Genomic DNA, 22,365 nt, shown 5'->3' with positions numbered 1-22,365 from the left:
TGTCTCACCCAACCTGAGTGGAAAAAGTCTACTTACGTTGACCCTATCTATACCTCTCACAATTTTGTATATCTCTGTCAAGTCACCTCTCAGTTGGTTACGTTCTAAAGAATACATTCCTAACCTATTCAGTCTTTCCTTATAACTCAGGTCCTCCAGACCTGGCAACATCCTTATAACAACAACACACACAAAATGCTGGCGGAACACAGCAGGCCAGGCAGCATCTATAGGGAGAAGCGCTGTCAACGTTTCAGGCCGAGACCCTTCATCAGGACATCCTTATAAATTTTCTTTGTATTCTTTCAACCTTGTTTATATCTTTCCTGTAAGTAGGTGACCAAAGCTGCACACAATACTCCATATTGGGCTTCACTGACATTTTATACAACTTCAACATAACATCCTGTCTCACGTACTCTTTACATTGATTTATGAAGGCCAGTGTATCAAAAGCTTACTTCATGACCCTATCTACCTGTAATACCGCTTCCAATGAATTATCAACCTGTATTCCCAAATTCCTTTGTTCTACCACAGTCCTCAGTACCCAACCATTCACTGTGTAAGGCTACCCTGGTTGGTCCTACTGAAGTACAAAACCTCGCATATCTGCATTAAATTCCATCTGCCACTTTTCAGCCCATTTTTCCAGCTGGTCCAGATCTCCCTGCAAACCATGAGAGCCTTCCTCATTGTCCACTACACCCCCAATCTTGGTGTCCAAGTTAGCCCATTGATATAGATGAAAAACGATGGAGAACCCAGCATCGATCCCTGTGGCACAGCACTAATCATGGGTTTCCTGTCAGAGAGGCAACCTTCTACTGCCACTCTCTGGCTTCTCCCTCAAAGCCAATGTCTAATTCAGTTTACTACCTCATCTTGATTGCCGAGTGACTGAACCTTCTTGACCAGCCTTCCATGCAGGACCTTGTCAGATGCCTTACTAAAGTCCATGTGGACAACATCCACTGCTTTGTCTTCATCCAGTTTCCTGGTAACTTCCTTGAAAAACTCTGTAAGAATGGCTAGACATGACCTACCACATATGAAGCCATGCTGACTATCCTTAATAAGTCCTTGTCTATCCAAATACTTATAACCAGTCCCTTAGAATACTTTCCAATAACTTTCCCACAGCTGATGTCAGACTTAGCGACCTGTCATTTCCTGGTTTATGTTTAGAGCCTTTTTTAAACAGCGGAACAATATTGACTATCCTGCAGTCGTCTGGTACCTCTCCTGTCACTAAGGGTGATTTGAATATCTTTGCTAGGGCCCTGGCAAATTCTGCACTTGCCTCATATAGGGCCCAAGGGAACACCTTGTCAAGCCCTGGGAATTTACCCACCCTGATTTGCCTCAGGGTAACAAATAGCTCCTCTGTAATCTGTACAGGGTCAATGAAGTTGATACAGATTTGCTTCACTTCTATAGAGTCTATGTCCATCTCCTGAGTAAATGCAGATGCAAAGAATTCCTTTAAGATCTCCCCCCATCTCTTTTGGCTCTGCATATGAATTACCACTTTGGTCTTCCAGAGGACCAATTTTGTCCCTTGTAATCCTTTTGCTCTTAACATACTGTATCTGTAGATTCCCATAGGATTCTCCTTCACCTTGTCTAGTAGAGCAACTCCATGCCTTCTTTTAGCCCTCCTGATTGCTCTTGTTCTCTTATACTGTGTTCTCTTGCATTTCTTATACTCTGTAAACACCTCATTTGTTCCTATTTGGCTATACCTGCTATGCACCTCTTTTTTTTCTCTTAACCAATGCCTCAATATCTCTTGAAAACCAAGGTTCCCTACACTTGTTATCTTTACCTTTTATTCTGACAGGCACATGTACTTTTTGTACTCTCAAAATTTAGTTTTTGAAGACCTCCCACTTAGCAAATATACCTTTGCCAGAAAGCAGCCTGTCCCAACCTATACTTGCTAGATCATTTCTGATACCATCAAAATTGGCCTTTCTCCTATTTAGAGTCTCAACCCGCAGACCAGACTTATCTTTTTGCATATTTACTTTGAAACTAATGGCATTGTGGTCACTAGGTGCAAAGTGTCCCCCTACATAGACTTCTGTCACCTGCCCTGTCTCATTTCCTAATAACAGAATCCTTAATATATATGGAGATGTAAGATAGTATGAGGTAACAATCATTTTACCCACCATGGGATCAGGAGTAGTGGCTAAAATTATTCTGTCTAAGTGTATTACAATCTTTCAGCCTGTTTCCTAGTTAGGAGATTATGTTAACAATCCCCCTCAGGCTCTAGCCCTTTGCTATTCGAACCCTTTTAGTTTAGCGGTGTCTCTCAAATTCAATGTTTTCCTTGAAGACTGCACAAAACATTCTTTGTTCCTCACTTCACAATCATTTGACAATGAGAATATTAATTCCCAATCCAGCTGCTTGAAATTACCTCTTAAATTCAGTGCGGTACTGAGGTAGCACAGCATTGGTGGAGATGCTTCCTTTAGGTTGAAATGTTAATCTGAGGCATTGCTTTCATCGGTTGGGGCTAAATTATCCCATGGCACCATTTCATAAAACGAATGAATTGTCTCTGGTGTTCTGCCTATACTTATTTTGCCAACTTTATTAAAACAAAGTTTGTGGGAGCATAGTATGAATAAATTCACTGCTTCATTTCATCTCTCCTGCAATAACTAGTTTGGATTGGAGTGTCTTTTAAGAGATGTACTGACTATCCTTCTCTATTTGTATTGCTGCTCATCTAGATCAAGCCTTCCCTGAACCTAAATATACTTCCTTAGTCTTCCTTTTGTCTCTCCCCACCCTCCCCCCCCCCCCACAAAATCCAGGCTGTTCTGAAATCCAGATGATTTCTAACAAAGACCTCTTGATTCATTTCATCCTTTTCCCTGGGCATCTTCAGGAAACTTGACACTGAAATGCTGATAACTTGCTGATTATTCTATAACATGTTTTCTACCTCTTGAAGGATGGGAGTATGGGAGAGTTATTCCACCAGAGAAGATCCCAAAGAGCTGGAACCCCACTGAGAAAGCCTATCACACACACAGACGTCGTCGGTGGACACGAAGACGCATCAGAAATGTCAGCTTTGCTCACGTTAAGGTGCAGGATCACTGGAACCATTCTTAAAGTTTAAAACTGATTCATTGCATTAATCATTGCCAGGTAGGGTTGGGAGTTAACTTCAGATTGAAGTGAGACCCTTCTGCTCCTCAGGTCGACCTAAAATCTTCTTAAAACAATTTGAAGATCCCAGTTATATTCAAAGGAAAGGGGAGTGGCCTGGCCAATAATTATCACAAGTTGGGATTTACTTATAAAGTTCAAAATACAAGAGCCATGAACATTTGGAACAAATGTTTGGTTGTACAGTTTAAGTTTTTATGATTCCCTAATATTGAGGAGGACTTGCACTTTAAGTTAAAAATTGTTGTAGTGGTTAATAATTTAGTGTAGTGTATAATTTGCCTTTTTTTTCCTTAATATGTTTAACTGCTTACACAGCATGAAGTTTAGAAAACTTGTGCAGGATAATCCCTCTTGGTTCTCTTACCACCTGCCACTGACCCAGTTTATAGCTATCTCCTTCGGGACTTGGACAGTGCCAAACCTTACTTTGTAATGAATGTTGAAGTGCTTTCCACCAGACTGCTTTTTCCCTTTACTTTATATGTCTTAACGTGGATTACCACTGGAAAAAATGTTCTAATATGTCAGCAGAGGGAAGAAAAGGTGACAATCATCTGGAAGTTTGCTTTCAGCCAGTTTTTATTTGCATAATTTTTTGAAGATCCCTGACTGTACATCACCCAACTGCCAGCTGGTAGAACTCAGCATACCTGTGGAGGTGTCTGGGACACTGGCTGATCCAATAATTTTCTATGTTTGATTCCATCAGGATGTTGCTGGATTGCTTGGTGAAACAGCTGTCCCCCTGTTCTATCATGTAATCTAATATTAATGAGGGCATTCCTTTGTCATATTGAAGTTGATGTTGATTGTTTTGTCTAGATTGTGCAAAAATATAACAGGTTACTGACTCCATGTCACCTTCTTGAAAAGTATTATTGGTAACTTCCTTTAATTCATGTACTTTGTCTCCTAATTAGTATCCTAGTCTGTCAATAACTTGTCTTCAATTTTATTAGCTATAATTTTAGTCAGCAGTCAATGTAGAGTTCTGTTTATGCTTTTGGGAAATCCACATAACTTAGAGCAATTTATTACTTTAGCCACTTTCTTGAAGAATTAAGTTGGTTTTATTAGTCAGGTCCTGCTAACCCCGTTTTAGCTACCTAGTAAAGGTATCATTTTACTCTAAGGTACTCAATCATTTTGCTCTCCCCACATATTACTGTCATGGGTCTTTAAGCTATTGGGAGTTCTCTCCATCTTACATTTGTACATTGCATTCTGTCAAATTTTGTTTGATCAACGAAAAGACGTGATAGAACAGGTGTCAACCAGGTTTGACAGTGATGTTGGTTTTGAGAGGGGATAAGGAAGTGGGGTTGTCTTTAACAGTGGCCGGTAAAGGGAATACAGTCATTCCCATAATCCTGATTGAGAAGTCGCAGAACCTGGGTCTCTGTACCTCCCTCTGTAATTGGATCCTTGACTTCCTAACCAGAAGACCACAGTCTGTGCAGATTGGTGATAACATATCTTCCTCACTGATGATCAACACTGGTACACCTCAGGTGTGTAGCCCACTGCTCTACTCTCTGTATACACATGACTGTATGGCTAGGCATATCTCAAATACCATCTACAAATTTGCTGACGATACAACGATTGCTGGTAGACAAGAGGGCATACAGGAGTTAGATATGCAAACTAGTGGAATGGTGATGCAGCAACAACCTGGCACTCAACGTCAGTAAGACAAAAGAGTTGATTGTGGACTTCAGGAAGGGTAAGATGAAGGAACACATACCAATCCTCATAGAGGGATCAGAAGTGGAGAGAGTGAGCAGATTCAAGTTCCTGGGTGTCAAGATCTCTGGATCTAACCTGGTCCCAACATATTGATGTGGTCATAAAGAAGGCAAGACAGCGGCTATACTTTATTAGGAGTTTGAAGCGACTTGGCATGTCAACAATGTTATTTGCCAGCAACAATAGATCACAGACTCAGTTTTAATGTTAAACAACTATATTTTCACTACCTACCCAAAATACAGACAACTAAACAAATTACTCCCCTAAACAAAAATGAACAGCGCTATGCATTTTGTAGCTCACAAACGGTGTCAGGTTTGGGAACAGTTCTTCCCAAATCTTACTCAAACACAGTCCCAGAAATGGCAATCCCAATGATTCCAGAAATCCACAAAAACGGGTGAGGGAAAGAAACTTGTAAATCCACACTAAGATGACACGGAAAATTCTAGAGGATCCATGCTGAAAAAACAAGATAGCAGTCACAGCAGATTCCAGACATTAAGTAGTGTTCCAAAATCTACCTAGGGGTATTACAAGGTGACAGTCACAGAATATTCCTTAACCACCTAACACACCCAAATCCAAGTATAGATCATGTAAAATGACAGTCACGTATCCAATATGCACTGTGTGCCGCTAATTATAACAATCCTCTGGACATGGAGAAGGATTAAACATGTCCGCTGTTGTAACAAACTCTTCAACCGTTGATCACCACCCAGTTCGCTCTCCTGCTGGTAGCTCGCAGTCTGCTGTTCCTTCTCTGCTGAATGTCCCAGAAACCTGTCCTCATTGTGTTACAATGACATCATCCACCCGCCTTGTCCAGGCACTTAAAATGACACTCACAGTAAAAAGAATGTTGACACATAACAACAAATACACTCAAAAACTTCAATAGTTGTACCATGGCGAGCATTCCAATAGGCTGCATCACTGTCTGGTATGAAGGGGCTACTGGATAGGACCGAAAGAAGCTGCAGAAGGTTGTAAATCTAGTCAACTCCATCTTGGTCACTAGCCTACCAAGTACCCAGGACATCTTTAGGGAGCAGTGCCTCAGAAAGGCAGTATCCATTATTAAAGACCTCCAACACCCAGGGCATGCCCTTTTCTCACTGCTACCATCAGGAAGGAGATACAGAAGCCTGAAGGCACACACTCAGTGATTCTTCCCCTCTACCATCCAATTCCTAAATGGACTTTGAAGCTTTGGACACTACCTCACTTTTTTAAATATACAGTATTTCCATTTTTGCACATTTTTATATAATCTATTCAGTATATGTAATTTATTTACTTGTTCATTTATTATTATGTTTTGTTTTATTTATTATTTTTTCTCTCTGCTAGATTATGTATTGCATTGAACTGCTGCTGCTAAGTTAACAAATTTCACGTCACATGCTGGTGATAATAAACCTGATTCTGATTCTGATTTGGATAGGGAATTCCAGAAATGTAAGAGACTACAGATACTGCAAACCTGAAAAATGCTGGAGGAACTCATGAGTCAGGACTGGTCTAGGATCATAGCTTGTAATGCCTATTGTTGAATTTTCCTCCACAGATGCAGCCTGACCCACTGAGTTCCTCCAGCATGAGCACTAATTAGAACTACAGTATTTCTTCACCATTTTTGTGCGTAGTCTGCTCTTCATGTCATGCTGAACTGCTGTCTTAAAATAAATTCTCTGAGTACTTGAGTCTAAGAGTTTGCAATCTGAATATCTGCTGTATCACAGAAAGAAGAGTTTGATTCTGATGGCTGGGAATATGCCCCTTTATTTGGTTGGAAGTTCCACGTGAAACAGAAAAAGGGAGACACTTATCGTCGCAGGCGTTGGAGGAGGAAGATGATCCCCAAGGAGCAAGTGGGTCCAGCATCTATTTTCAGGTTGGAGGGATCTTTGGTAAGTATTTTGTTTTTGGTCTGTGTAAAGTGGAAGTCTTTAGTTATGAAAAATGAAGTAGATATGCACCGAACTGCAGCCATAATTGTTGCGTGACCTATAATGGTAACCTTGCATTTTCAGAGATTAAATGGGTATTATTCAGTATTCATACCGTAGATGCTACATTGGTTCTATGTTAGCTGCTGAATGCCAGATTCATATGGCAGATAGCCATTTGCTGTGGTGCCTCTGTTATATGCCAGCCTTAAAGGCAGATTAAGAGATTCACTAGACAAATTCCTGGGATAAAAAAGTAGTCCTATTATAAACAGAGAAACCATTTAGTTCGGAAGCATGTACAGCTTCGTATTCAGAATGCTGGAGGATCTCAGCAGGTCAGGGAGCATGTGGAAAGGAATAAAGAGTTGACTCTTCGTCAGGAGTTGATGTTCTGATGATTCCCGATGAAGGGCATGTAACGTCGACTCTTTATTCCTCTCCATAGATGTTGCCTGACATGCTGAGTTCCTCACACATTTTATTTGTGTTATTTTGGATTTCCAGCATTTGTAGAATCTCTTGTGTTTATTCATTTCTGTGAACCGTTTGTAACCCACTATTAATAATCCATAAGGATGAAGTTGTGAACCAAGCTGCAGACTATGGCGGCTGTAGCCAGTAAATACATCCTATAGGTCTCCCAAATGCCCATTCGTATATACAGGATGCACATAGGTTAAGCGTTAGTAAGCTGGGGAGCGCCTCGAACTTCCTGAGGTACATACAACATACAGTAGACATCAAGGTATTTCCACTGATGAAAAAGTCTCAAAAGAAGGGACATTGTTGCAAGATAAGGGAATGGTCATTTAAAACTGAGGTGCTCAGGAATTTTCTCTGTAGAAGATACCAGATCTCTGGAATTGGTTGAGGAGGGTAGGTCTTAAGAGATTTTTACAGAGAAGGTAGATAAATTTTTGGAAGATCCAGAAATTGTGGGTTATTTAGCAGTGGCATAGGAGGAGTTGAGACCTCTGGCAGATAAGCTTTGATTGTGTTGAATGAGAGGGGGAGGCTTGGAGGCCAGTTGGTCAGTCATTGCTCCTATTATCATGTGTACAAATTACCTGTAGCCTAGAAGGATGGGAACCAATTTAAGGAATATTTTCTGTGTAGAGTAAAATTTGGGGAAACCCTTTAAAATATACCGTGTGTCCTTGCATGTGTGACACCACACCTGATCCAAAGATCATATGATGAAGTATGTGATTTCTTGTTGCTGGACAGAAATTATTTTTAGATCCCCCTCATGTCAGCTGCATGAGGTGCTAGTAGCAGAAGGACAGAAAATATGGAGGCTGCTGTTTCAAATAATGAGTTGTTTCTGTCTCAAGCGTTTGATGTGATTGCATAGAGACATACCCAATTTTGCAGGCCCTGTAGCACTCAAAATGAGTTGGGTTTGGATCAGGCTGACATGGGGGAGGGTGCAGGGAGAATGATGATCCAAACTACTATAAATGAGCTAATGAGGTCTCCAGGCACTTTGTTTTCAAGCAGAGTAAAATAAGATTTATTCACATGCTAAGCTTTATAATGTTATTTGTGTTGGTGCTGGTAGGGTTTAATGCTGAAGCTACTTGTTCACTGCACAAACCTTCTGAAACAGTTGCATGAGGCAAAGGATTTTCCATGGGAAAAATTGCTGTTGAAAAGACCCAATAGGTGCAATTGGCTCAAGAGCTCAAGGATGGAGACAGCTGGTAAATTTAACCAGAAAGTGTGTGGGGAAGAAGAAATGTATTTATAGGTTCTATATAGGGACAACATTTTCAACATATGGAAGCCTTGTGATACAGAACTGTGTGGACTGTCTGTTCAAGGGATTCTTACCAATGTTCATGTCTTCCGTCAACAAACTAAACCCTTCGGTTTGATTTGGAATCCATTCATCTACAGTACTTCAGCTCTAGTTTTGATGTTGTACTTGACAAGATTGTTAGCTTGGAGAGAGTTGTACTCTGTATCTGACCTGCTCAAAGTGTGATGAGGAAGTATAAAAAGGACCCATATGAAAACATAACGGAAATGCTGGATCACCCAGCAGGTCAGGCAACATCTGTGGAAAGAGAAATTGAGTTAATGACTTGAAATGTTGACTACTTTTCTTTTCATAGATGCTTCCTGATCTCCTGATTGTTTCCAGTGTTTTATGTAGAGAATGCCTTATGTCTAACTTGTGCTGTCTCTTTTAGGAGTATTTTTTTTTAATCAAACCAAACACTCATTATGTTTCACTATATCTGGAACATGGTGAACATTCAGTTTGATAGAAGTTTGAAAACTTAATTGTCCAGTGTAAAGTTGACGAACAAAGAAGAGTAGACTGGTTATTTGGACAAAGAAGTGGTTTATGAATGTATGTATGTATGTTTATGAATGCTCTGGATGGCTCTTGACATAAGTTGGCAACAGCACATGACGAACGTCGAGCTCTATGACGACCTACCAATGCTCACCACTAAAATCGAGGCGAGAAGACAGCAACTAGTGGGGCACTGTCTACGCCACCCTGACTATCTGCCAGCCTAGTCATCACATGGGAGCCCAAGCATGGGAGGATGAACCCTGGGCGCCCTCCCAAGACTATGGTCAACACGCTCCTAGACGATAGTGGCGCAACTAATGTGGATGAACTGAACACACTGATGAGGGAGAGGGAGGAGTGGAGAGTCTGTCATCGTGCCCGATGCCGGCCCCCTAGGCCTGAGTTGATGTTGTTGTAGTAGTAGTAGTAACGTATGCAGTGACAGTACAGTCTAACCATCGAGATGGCTGGTCTTATTTTTCCCCAGTGTCGCAAAAATATTGTGGAGGAAGACGACTTTGCGATTAAAGAGAAGCCAAATGTGAATCACAATCTTTATGGATTGACTGCACCCTTCATATCATGTCTCCTGGACTGTGAGTTTAAGTTAGATTTATAAGTCAGCCATTAATGGATAGCAACTCTAGAAGGTGGGCTCAAATCTCACACCAGAGATTAGAGCATATAATCCCAATTCATTTTCAGCACAGTACTGCAGTGCAATCTTGGATGAGGTACCTATCGTCTGCCAGGCAAGTTGAAAAGCTCATCATTTTGTTCAACTTTTGGGGAGCTCTCCCTGGTATCCTGTCTAGTGTTTATCCCCCGTACAAGCCCTTAAAACCGATGACTTGACCATTATTGCGGGCAGTGGAGTATGGTGTATGTTAATCAATTCTGCCATTTCCTACATTGCAAAAGAACTTAGTTGATGTGAAAAGTTTTACCACAATTAAAACCTAGAAGTTACTGTGGAGATATCAACCAGATTTATTTAAACAAAATCTCTTGCCTGGAACTAGTGTAGCCCTGGCCTAAAAGCATAAATTGGAGGGGAAGAAGGCGCTTTCAAGATTCTAAGGTTTTGTTAACAATGATCCAATCTTATAATACTCAAAAGAGCAAGGGCAGGATTGGGGGTAAGAATAAGGATACATTTGTGCACAGTTTTTAAAAAAATATTAATTGAGAATAAATTGATAATTTGGATTTTCTGGCTCAGAAAAGGTAATGAGTCTCAGAGCAATGTGACATCACAAGCATCACTGAGGGTTGATGTAATTACTTCAATCACAGTGAAGTCTGAGAACTGAAATTATTGCCTTCATGGTGATGGAGAAAACTGAACAATCCTCCTGACGAGTGTCATTTTCCAATTTTCATGCAGCTCCTACAGTTTTCCAGTTACGTGGCTACATCTATCAAGCAAGAGGCTTGCTTCCCACCGATAGGAGCAACTTAGCAGGTTAGGATGTTGACAGGAAATGTAGAGTAACAGCTATTTGAATTGTTGATGTAGGTACACTATTTTAGACCATGTGCATTCATGTGTGTGCCGCATACGGAATATTCACAAAGCCTGTGTTTTTAACAGAAAATATGTAGTTTTGTTTACAGGGGCTACATAGGTAGTTCACAGATTTGTATGCATGCATGGGAGTGGGCAAGATGAGGGATACTAGCAACAGGGAAGCTGATAAACTGAGGCAGAATAGCTATAGTCAGTGAATAAATATTGTAGCTTCCTGAGGTGGCATCATGTCATCCTAGCCTCATTGTCTCATGTAATTTCATTCACTGAAGTAGCAGAGAAAGGGCTGTAAGTGAAGCTGCCTTCATATAATGGGAGGAACTAAAACCACCATGGTTTCATACTCGGTAATTTGGTAGAGTGAGCAATTGTGCAATACTGGGTGTGAATCAGACTGGTTTTAGAGTTAATTAACTAAACATAATGGGCTATGATTGGTAGTGTTGAAATACCCCACTTTTTTAGGGTACAGGGACCAGCTATCACCTTAAACTGTTGCCTCTACTATTTGACATTTCACTCTGGGAAGAAGACTCTTGACTATCTGCCTGAGGCTCTGACAACTCACCCTATTGGGTTTCAATTAGAATTTAACTTTTATTTCAGATCCTTATATCCAGATGTCATTCCTGTACCAGAGTAAAATGACTGAGGTTATCAAAGGGACAGTGAATCCAACGTGGGACCAAACACTGATAATTGAAGACATTGAAATCTATGGTAACTTCAAGGAAATTGTTGAAAACCCGCCCTGCGTCATGCTGGAAATGTTTGACAGCAATCATGTGGTAAGCTACAGTCTAAAAACCCTTCATCTTGATTGCTGTCACTACCTTAGGTCTCGGTTCCAATGGTCGGTGATCGTACATGCTGGCAGATTTGCTATGGGGTGGCCTGCAGTAGCTTGACAAATGAGATGCCATGTAAATGTACCATCCATTGTGGATGGTACAGACACAACACACAGTTGTGTTAAACAGTACACTGTACAGTGCGTTGATTCAGGATTTGAGTTTTGGGCTTGCTTAGTATGCTTCAGTCTTCAAATTTCTTACTGTCTTATACTGAAAGTGTAGGAAAGATTAATTTATGCTAATTAATCAGTAAAGTGGCTGATAAGGAATACGTTCCATTCATGCTGCTTCATCAATCGGGCATTTCAGATCCATGTGCTCACCAATTGTGTAATCCCCACACGTCCTCCCAGGCTTACAAATACTTAACTTGTGTATAGCCCATACATATGAACAAGCAGTGGGATGGGTTTACTGAGGTTGCAGACATCCCCTGCTGTTCTGAAAGTCAATTCACTGACATATTTCTGATTTGCAACCTGTTCATGTTTTGACCAGTTCACAGGAACAGAACCCTGCCATAACCCAGAGAGGACCTGTCTATGTTCTTGCCAGATGTGCAGTTCCAGTACATACTCATTATGTAGTCCAGTCCATGTCTGGTGGTTGCACAGTGTAATTCATGTGCTAGTTGTGTTTCTGTGTAGTTTTATGAATTGACTGTTCTGTACTGGGAGAAGTAATTTTTCCACTCTACCCATGGAGAACAACCGAACCTATTTCTGGTCCATTGCTTATCAACAAGTAGAGCATTAGTCTTGGGTTACTTTTAGAACAGTAGAGCACAGAAACAGGCCCTTCAGCCCACTAAGTTGTGCTGAACCAATTAAATTAGTAATTAAATGGTCAACTAAACTATTCCCTTTTGCCTACACGATGTCCATATACTTCCATTCCCCTCACATTCATGTCCCTGGCTAAATGCCTCTTAAAAATCCCTTAGTGTGTTCCAGGCACCCACGATTGTCTGTGTACAAATTAAAATCTAGCCCCTCACCTCTCATTTGAACTTGGCTTGCCTTAAAGACATGTCCTCTGGTACTAGCTATTTCAACCATGGCATAAAGATACTGTCTGTCTACCCTATATATATGTCTCCCTCCAAGCAATTGGATTGGTATAACAAAAGGTTGAATTTTTCTAATGAGTGATGGAGGTTGAGGTGAGATCTGATAGAGGTTTATAAGATTATATTGTGCCATAGTTCCAAGGAAACTGTGGCATGCAGAATAATCTTACAAACCTCTATCAGATCAAAGCTCAATCTCAATCACTCCAGGTAAAACAACCTAAGTTTAGCCTCTTGTTATAATGCCTTCTTATCCAGCCAGCAAACTGATAAACATTTTCTGCACCCTCTCAAAAGCCTTGACATCTTTCCTGTAATGGTGGAACAGAATTGTATGCAATACTCCAGATTGTATATTTGATTCAAATAATCTGCTCTGATGAATGATGAACATTTTACCCACTAACGGGCACTGTTTGCTCCAATATGGTTTTGCTGGCGCTTTGGCAGAACAATCAAAATTCATTTGTTGTTTTGTAATTTGTCTTATATCCACTTGAAGACTGATTAGTAACGTGCTCATCGAGAAGGAGCTGCATTAATATTTGTTTGATTTTTTTTCTCTCTTAAGGGCAATCATGAGTACATGGGTGGTACCCTGTGCTACCCAAATGTGAAATTAGATGCCTCATCACAGTATGTTCCCTTGCTACGTTGGTATCCGATCTTCAAAGGAGAGAGGTTTAGCGGCGAGCTCCTATTTTCCTGCGAGCTATTTCTAAAGCAGAAAGTAATTGATACTCCTGTGTTAACACAATTGCAGATCTACTTGATTTGTACATGTAATATGAAAAGTTGTGTAGAGAAGCTGCAAAGCTTTTTATTTACAGTAGATAGGACTAAGGATTTAATAGAATTGTGAGGAATTCTGAGAGATTGGGTAAGATATAAGCATGATTACCAGAGGGGAATTGGTAGCAACCATACAAGATATTTGTGAGGCTTTTTAAAATTTTGATTTTATAACAGGGAATGCTGTGCTTACGGGATATTGGAACAGATTCAGCAGATATCAAGGGTCATGGAGAGTAGGGTGATGTGGTTCTGAGACAGGGCATCAACCACGCTGGGGAATTTGGGACCCATTGCCTGCAAGTCCATGAGTCTGCCAGAGGCTGAAGAAAACAGCCTGTGTAGGGGTTAAAGGACTGACTGTGTGTGAGTGGATAGGGAGGATTAAGGCTTGTTTCGCTGTTGCTTGGATCTTTTTGTTTTACCTTCTTCTGCCAAACATTGTGGGCACGCTATATTGGTGCCAGAATGAATGGTGACACTTGTGGTCTGCCTCTGGCATTCTTTGGGTGTATTGGTTGTCAATGCAGATGATGCATTTCACTGTACTATATCTTTCTATGTAAATGTGATAAATCTGAATTCTCACTCTGACTTCTCATCACTTTTCTCCTGTTCTGATGAAGGGGCTCAGCTCGAAACATCGATCGTTTACTCTTTTCCATAGATGCTGCCTGGCCTGCTGAGATTCTCCAGCATTTTGTGTGTGTTGCTAGGATTTCCAGCATCTGCAGACTTTCTCTAGTTAATAACATGTAATTTGATTTAAGGCATTAAAGTATTTGAGGTTACAAGGAAACTGTCAGAATGGCACCATTTGAAAGATTCAGAGATTTATTATGCACATTGTCCCATTCCACTGCTGTGGGATATCAGGTTGTAAAGTAAGCGCCTGAGCAGTGACCTGGCAGAGCAACTTGAATGGCAGGATGAGTGCAACAGGTTTAGCAATAGTGAAGCACTTAGCTGAATCACTTTACTGTGCTGGACTGGGATCGGTTTAATGGCACAGGGGGCAGGTGTGAAGGAAGAACTAACCTGTTTGCCATCATACTACATTCCAGTAAGAGAGATGGAATATTTGCAATACATGAGACACTGAAATACATCAGATGAGAATAAAGCAGGGAAATTGGCAGCACAACTCTGTCTCCTCCCAGACCTACCCTGTCCCGTTCCTTCAGCATAGGTTGACTGACAACTCCCTAGGTGAATCACACTCCAACTTCTACCCCATCCCTAGCACATACTATATCTGCACCCACTTCCACAACCAAAGGTTAAGTGCACAACTTGCCCAAAACAAAACAACACAGTGTAGTCTAAAGCATAGTCTTTCCACATCAACCTACCTCCCCTTCCCCTTCCCACCATTACCCACCAGTTCCCTTTTCAAGATCAAGAGCCCTCCCTCACCTAAAAGGAGACAACTTCCAGTCCCTGTTCCACTTTTAAAAGGCAGCTCGCTGTTTACAGTAAACAGCATCTAGGACTGTTTAAGTACATTCTGATGTAGTATTGCATGCCTTGGTACAGAGAGACTAGTGGTGATGAAACATCTAGTGTCACTGGCTGTTGTGACCTGGAAAGTCCTGCTTTGTGGCTGAACGCTGGACCACCTAGGAGGTAAAGATAGAATTAGCAGTAAATGCACAAGCTAAGAAAATGCCATGTTAATTTGGCTACCGGAGGTATACAAGAGAAGATGGATGATCGCAGGTTGGAGGAGCAACATCTCATGTTCTGTCTGGGTAGCCTCCAACCTGACAGCATGAACATCCACCTCTCTTTTTCCATTCCCCATTATGGCTCCCCTCTTGTCCCTTCTCCTCACCTGATAATCACATCCCTCGGGTACCGCATCTTCTTCACTTTCTCCCATGGTGCACTCTCCTCTCCTTTCAGATTTCTTCTTCTTCAGCCCTTTATCTCTTCTACCTATACCCTTCCAGCTGCTTACTTCATCCCTGCTCCCCACTCATCCACCTCCTGTCATCTGGTCTCACCTATCACCTACCATCTTGTACTCCTTCTCTTCCTCCTACCTTATTATTCTGGTTTCTGCTCTTTCTTTCCAGTACTGATGAAGGGTCTCAACCCAAAACATTGACTGTTTATTTCTCTCCATAGATGCTGCCTGACCTGAGCTCCTCCAGCAGTTTGTGTGTGTGGCCCTGGACAGTCCTTCCCTAGAATAGAGCACTAACACAATTGCTGTACAACAGAAAAAGTGGAAGTGGTGGTTAAATAGGGACATAAATTTCTTGATGCTGATTGAGCCAGTGGGACAGGGAAGTGATAACTGGAATTGATGTTGCAGGAACTAAAAAAGGAGAAAAATTGAAATGGAAGTAAAAACTGAAAGTGCTAGATATCTGGATAAAGGCAGAAAATGTGGATACTCAGCAGACCAGGTAATATCTGTGGAGAGAACCAGTCATCAGCCTAAAATATAAATCCTATTCTTCTCAGCAGATTCAGGTTCTGATTCATTTATTTATCAAATGTACAATACATTGAAGCATACAGTGAAATGTGTTAACTGCCAACACAACCCAAGGATTTTCTGGGGGCAGCCCACAAGAGTCATAGAGGCTGTCTGGCATATTGACTAGTGTTTTCTGTGGTAAGAGTTTGAAGTTGTAGTGGTTCCTGTGTGAGATTGGGATGTTTTCCCATTGCAGGAGGAGGATCAGGACTTGCCCCCTTGGCCTCCAAGGAAGGACTCTAGGACGTATATGGTGCCACTAGGAATACGACCACAGCTACAAATGACTATGATTGAGGTGAGCTTGCCTAATCTGTTCTTTTTGTTTCTGCCTTTCTCCCATACTCCAAAATCTGCTTGTCCCCTGCCCCACGTCACTTATCTCCCATCAACTTTGCCCTATTAGCCAACAAGACCCCAGGCTCTGCTCCACTGTTGCCCCAGCCCTGCAACCCCATCAATGTCAGATTCAGATTCATTTATTTATCACATGTACGTGAAACCTATAGTAAAATGTGTTGTTTGTGTTAACACCCAATGCAAACTAAGAACGTGTGGCCCACAAGTGTCACCACACATTCCAGCATGAACATAGCATACCCCGATGTTCAGCAGAACAACATAAGCAACAGCAACAAACCAAAACAACAACACCAAAAGAAGTCCCTATTCTCTCTACCATCCACCACCCACTCACACAAACCCCAGGACAGTCCACCTCTAGACCTTCAACCTCCATTTGACTGTCAGTCATCAGGAGATCACTTTCAGGGCACACCGACTAATTGGGCCTTGACTTTGCTAAGTGCCTCATGAAAGCATTTTGTGAAAAGTAAGGGGCCTCTCCCACCTTCCAGGCCAGTCTTCATCTCTTGACTAACATCAACAATGTCGCTATCACCACCCTATGCAGGAGCTTACTGTGTGTAGATTGATGCAATTCCTGTGTTGCAACAGAAACATTTACATTGACAGAAAAATATTTCAGCACAAGCTGACTTTCTGAAAGCCTCTTTCAAACCTCTTCCAATTTCTTACTCAGATTCTTGCGTGGGGATTAAGAAACCTGAAAAACTACAACATGTTGAGAGTGACAGCTCCAAGCCTAGTGGTGGAGTGCAGCGGAGAAATGATCCAGACTCTACCCATTAAAAACTACAAGAAGAATCCAAACTTTCCAACCTCAACCTTTTCTATCACAGTGGTTTGTTCAAGTGTTAATTCTCTTACAGGGCATAGAGTAGAACTAGACAAGTAGCACTAGACAGCCCATTTGGCCCTTGATACTGTGCCAAAGTTAATGCCAATTTATACTGCATCATCCATGTCCCTCCATTTAATTCATATTCATGTGACTATCTGAAAGCCCCTTAAACTCCACCAAACTGCCTGCTTCCACTACTACCCCTGATACCCTATTCTGGGCACTGACCTCTCTCTGTGTAGGGAAAAAAGATAGGTAGCCCCTCATATTGCCTCTAAATTTAACCCCTCTAACCTTAAGAGTGTTCCTGTTTGTGTCTTTACCCTGAGGGAAAGATACTGACTGTCTATTCTATTTCTGCCTCTCATAATTTAAAAATCGTCTATCAGGGCTCACCCTCAGCCTCTGATGCTGTGGGGAGAACAACCCAAGTTTGTTGAGCCAATTTGTGTTCCCAGCATGAAAACAGCTCAGTCTGTGTTTTGTCATCCATATTAATAATTTGAATAAGAATGAAGGTAGCATGGTTAGTAAGTCTGCAGTGGAAGATATTTGAATTAATGAGATACTGGTTTGCCCTAGCCTTTTGTGGCATAAAAAATTGCAAGAAAGGGCAACATTAGCTGGTCACTCCCAACTGCCTTTGAGAAAAAGGTGGTCAGCTACCACCTTAACCTATCACAGTCATGGGCTAAAAGTATTTGCAGGGCAGTGATTTCAGTATTTAGTTCCAACCATGAAAGAGATGTGTTGCTATGTTTCAAGTCAAGAGGATATGCAGCTTGGGAAATCTATAGGTAGTAACATTCCCAAGACTCTGCAGTCATTGCCTTCTTTACCTGGTAGATGTTAAGGGTTTGGAAGATGCTGTCAAAGCAATTTGGAAAGTTATTCAGAAGCAGAACTGTGATTTAAGATCATCACCTTGCCTCAGTTTCTACCTATAGATCCCATCTACAGTCCTCCCATCGTGATAAAAGTAATGGATTATCGAGCATTTGGATACAGACCAGTGGTGGGACAGAGTACAGTGAAATCCCTCAGCGAGTTCATCTGTGACCCTTATGCTGGGTCAAACAACAATGAAGGTAATCAGTTGAATATCATATCCTTCACTTTCTACAATCCCCACCAACTTATCCCAGGTATTTCTTCTTCTTTTCCCATTGCTTTCCCCATCTCTGATAAATCATCTGTTAAATCACAAACAAGGTTAATTTTTTGTTTTCAGAAGAGTGTTTCCAGCATTTATTTATGTTGCGGCACGATATCCTAGCAGTTAGTGTAATGCTGTTATAGTGCCAGCAACCCGGGTTCAATGTCTGTAAGAAGTTTGAAGTTCTCTGATGACCAGGTTGTTTCCTCCTGTGTTCCAAAGACATACTGGTTAGTAGTGTAATTGGACAGCATAGGCTCATTGGGCCAGGAAGGCCCGCTACCATGCTAAATCTCTTTAAAATAAATCTCTTTTTAAAATAAAACTATTTAGCTTTCTCATTTCCCACCCAGAAGCCTTGATTTCTATTGACTCTTTAGAAATATGATAATATCTACACAGTCACTAATCATGGGCGATGCCTTTCTGATGTGATGTTAAATTGAAGTTATGTTATCTGGTTTCTTATTTAAAAAAATTCTTGGATTGGAACCCCACCATGCTTCAAAGGAGAAGGGTACCAGGCCAAGGTCCAGTGGCTAACTGTTGACCTAAAGAAGAGGCCAGTGGATAGAAAAAGTACAGAAGATTTAACTCTCACAACACGTGGCACTTAAACTCCACTGAAAAATCCACTTCATTGAGTAAGAACAGAGCACATTAAGAGTAGAGAGGCTATCATCATTCAATGGATGGAACACCTCAGGGATTTCCCTCCTTGGCATTAGTGCCCTTGACTCTGTTATGTGCAGTTATGGCCACTGCACTATAGAAAGGGTATGATCATCCCACACAATTGTGCCATCACCAGCAGAGGTCTGAATAGGTATCCTAGCTATCCTCCTATGCCTCCAGGAAGAAGTGTTGAAGATCAGTCTCCCATTTCTAAATTGATTTCACAACCTACAGACTCACTTTCAAGTACTCTGCAATTTATGTTCTCAGTAAAACAATTCTTTGCACAATTTGTTGTCTTTTTCACATTGGTATTTGTTAGTCTTTGTTCATGTATAGTTTTTCATAAATCCTATTGCCTTATTTTATTTTCCTGTAAATACCTCCAAAAATGAGTCAAGATAGTATATGGTAACATACTCATCGACCACTTTATTAGGTACACCTGTATATCTCATTAATGCACACACAATAATCTCTAAAGTTTACAGAGAATAGTGCGAAAAACAAAAAACATCCAGTTCTGTAGGTGAAAATGCCTTGTTAATGAGAGAAGTCAGAGGAGAATGACCAGGCTGGTTCAAGCTGACAGGAAAGCAACAGGAACTCAGATAACCATGTGTTACAATAGTGGTTTGCAGAAGAGCATCTACGAACACACAATACATCAAACCAGTAAGTGGATGAGCAAACAGCAGCAGAAAGCCACACTGGCTTCCAGTCCTGTACCTAATACAGTAGCCGCTGAGTGTATACATTGATAATAAATTTACTTTGACTTTACCAAAGTATGTATATGTCATCAAATACTTTGACTTTGATTTGGTAGTGTCATCAAATACTTTGACTTTGATCTGGATTCCTAACAGTCAACCTGTGTTGTGTGAGCTTGTGTTCAAAACTAAATTTATATTTAAACTGAAATATATTCATTTCTTTTTAAGATGCAATGAGTTCTACTGTAAGTTTTCATATTGAAACACCTAACATTGAGGTAAGACCATTTGTATACAAATACTGGAAGCTGGATGAAATAATGGATAATTATTTAAAGCTCAATTATTTTTTCTCAATATTGCAACTCCTGTATAGAAAGAAGATTTGGTAGCTGGAAGTTCAAAGGTTCTAAGACAATAAAAAAGAGAAAAGTGATGAACATTTGTTAAACTTCTAGAAGGTTAAATTGATATATCACTCAGTTTAAAAATTTAAATATAAGTGGAAAGGTTGGAAGAACACTTCACAGATGCTGCATGACACACTTGTGGTTTGAACAAGTCTAATAAAAGAATAATTTTTATTACTCATTAGCTACTGTATTTTGCTCCAGTATTACAAGATAGATGTACGTTTATTTGTAATGAATAGAATTGTGATTTAAATTGAGGAACAAGGGTGATAGAGTGATATTAAGAGGTAGAACACTAAAAATACTATAGTGAGTGGGGTAATGGACAAATCTTTATATCTTCAGACTGTGAAGCAATTGTTTTAATCTGATGAAGCAGCATTGTCTTTCAGAGTTCAGATGAAGATGGAGAGAAATTGAATCAGGAAGCCACAGAAGGTGTTTTGGTGAGTTAATAATAGGAAAGTTAGCTGGTTTCTTTCAGGTAAGATCCTGCTGCTAAAAATGTACTTTACTGCTGCTTCTTGATCTTGTCCAGATCTGGGACTCTTCTGGAGATCTTCCCATTCTTCAAACTGTAGTTGTTGTCAACATCTCTTACTTCTCCAGCATTTTCAGGAAGCATTCACCCATCATAAGTGGTGAGTCGTTGACCAGGAAAATAGTACTTCACATTCCCTCTGTTCTAACACTGAACAGAATGCACTGTCATATTGGCAGAAAGGGATATGGCGGAGTCATTGTTACCCTGGAAGAGCTGTACTACATTATCTCAAAGGGTAGTGGGAACAAATTCTCTCAAAATGAAGTCGAAAAAAGCATTTGAAGAAAAATCTTGAATGCAATAAACAGGGTACAGGACAAATGGATTAATTGGATCGGTCTTGCAAAGAACCTGTGCAGCTATGTAGCTACAATAAGCTAGATGGCCTGCTTCTATATTGTATGAAACTTCTGGTTTTACAAGTACAAGCTCTGGTCTCTGCTTCAAAAAAATCTTCCATAAAAGCAATGTGATAATCTATTTCCATTTTGATTTTCTTAAGGAAGATGACTCTATTGATTGGTGGTGTAAATTTTATGCTTCATCTGGGAAGCATAATGAATATTCAGATTACCTGTTACAAGGATACGATACCATAAAGGTAAGGTGTGTTATTTCACCTGCATACTGGGTATTTAAAACTGGCTGAGCCACCTCCCATTCACCCATACTTATATTTGAAGTTTTACTTTGGCTTGCAATCCAGCAAAGCAAAGACTTCAAATCCCTTGTTGTGTTTGTTCCTCCTTGTCTCATTAACCTTCTCCTTCTCACTAGCTTTCCAGGAATTCTATATTTCAGTTCTCTCCTCTTGTACATTCTCTCATACAGTCGGCTCCCAAGGTCCTAAGCTCTGAAATTCCTTCCCTATATCTCCCTCTCCTTAGTCAGTAAAAGTTATATTTTTGATTATCCTCTTGAGCATCAATAATTACGCTAAAATGAACTTTGTTTTGAGATGTCTTGGAAGAGATTGTAAGATATTCAGAAATGTAAGTCTTCTTTCATCTTTCCCTTTCCCACTTTCTTCCTACCGTCCCTCCATCCTTAAGGGAGTTTGACGAGGTAGGTGGTCCGTGATGTTTCCACAGAATTTCAGACTACCTACTTTCGCGACTTCTTTTCTCAGTATCTGATGCATTTTTGGAATTCACTACCCTTGAGGGCAGTGATAGTTGATAGTGGGTCGATAAATCATTGTGAGCATAAATGGTATCACTCTTGTGAGAGATCTTGAGCGATTTTATGAAGTTAAGGATTATGTATAAATTAATGTGTTGCAGTCCATTCTCCCTTTTTTTAGTTACAGTTGCTGCCCCCATTAACACCACCATGCTGTGTTTGACGTTAAGACAGGAGCAGAATTAGGCTATTCAGCCCATCGAGTTTGTTCCACCATTCCATCAAGGCTGATCCTGGATCCCACTCAGCCCCATACACCTGCCTTCTTACCATAAACTTTGATTCCCTGACCAATTAGGAAACGATCACCTTCTACCTTAAATATACGCACGGACTTGGCCTCCACTGCAGTCTATGGCAGAGCATTCCACAGATTTACTAGTCTTTGGCTCAAAAAATACCTCCTTGCCTCTGCTGTAAAGGGTCGCCCCTCAATTTTGAGGTTGTGCCCTCTAGTTCTGGAAACCCCCACCATACAAAACATCCTCTCCACTTCCACCCTATCTGGTTCTTTCAATATTCAGT

General features: G+C 40.7%; 1 protein-coding gene across 1 annotated transcript in view; it reads left to right on the top strand.

The window, feature by feature from the left end:
- Nucleotides 1–22,365, top strand: part of LOC132401505 (myoferlin-like) — a 152,534-nt gene that overhangs the window by 82,085 nt on the left and 48,084 nt on the right. Inside the window, exons 20-31 of the mRNA XM_059983881.1 lie at nt 2,975–3,111; nt 6,699–6,866; nt 9,704–9,812; nt 10,604–10,681; nt 11,354–11,535; nt 13,242–13,400; nt 16,147–16,248; nt 16,993–17,154; nt 18,089–18,242; nt 19,930–19,979; nt 20,507–20,560; nt 21,161–21,259. Coding sequence (XP_059839864.1) covers nt 2,975–3,111; nt 6,699–6,866; nt 9,704–9,812; nt 10,604–10,681; nt 11,354–11,535; nt 13,242–13,400; nt 16,147–16,248; nt 16,993–17,154; nt 18,089–18,242; nt 19,930–19,979; nt 20,507–20,560; nt 21,161–21,259 — 1,454 coding nt within the window. The remainder of the gene's footprint in view (nt 1–2,974; nt 3,112–6,698; nt 6,867–9,703; nt 9,813–10,603; nt 10,682–11,353; nt 11,536–13,241; nt 13,401–16,146; nt 16,249–16,992; nt 17,155–18,088; nt 18,243–19,929; nt 19,980–20,506; nt 20,561–21,160; nt 21,260–22,365) is intronic.

This window comes from Hypanus sabinus, chromosome 1 (assembly GCF_030144855.1).
Source record: "Hypanus sabinus isolate sHypSab1 chromosome 1, sHypSab1.hap1, whole genome shotgun sequence".
Lineage (NCBI taxonomy): Eukaryota > Metazoa > Chordata > Chondrichthyes > Myliobatiformes > Dasyatidae > Hypanus > Hypanus sabinus.
This window is presented reverse-complemented; position numbering and strand designations above follow the sequence as displayed.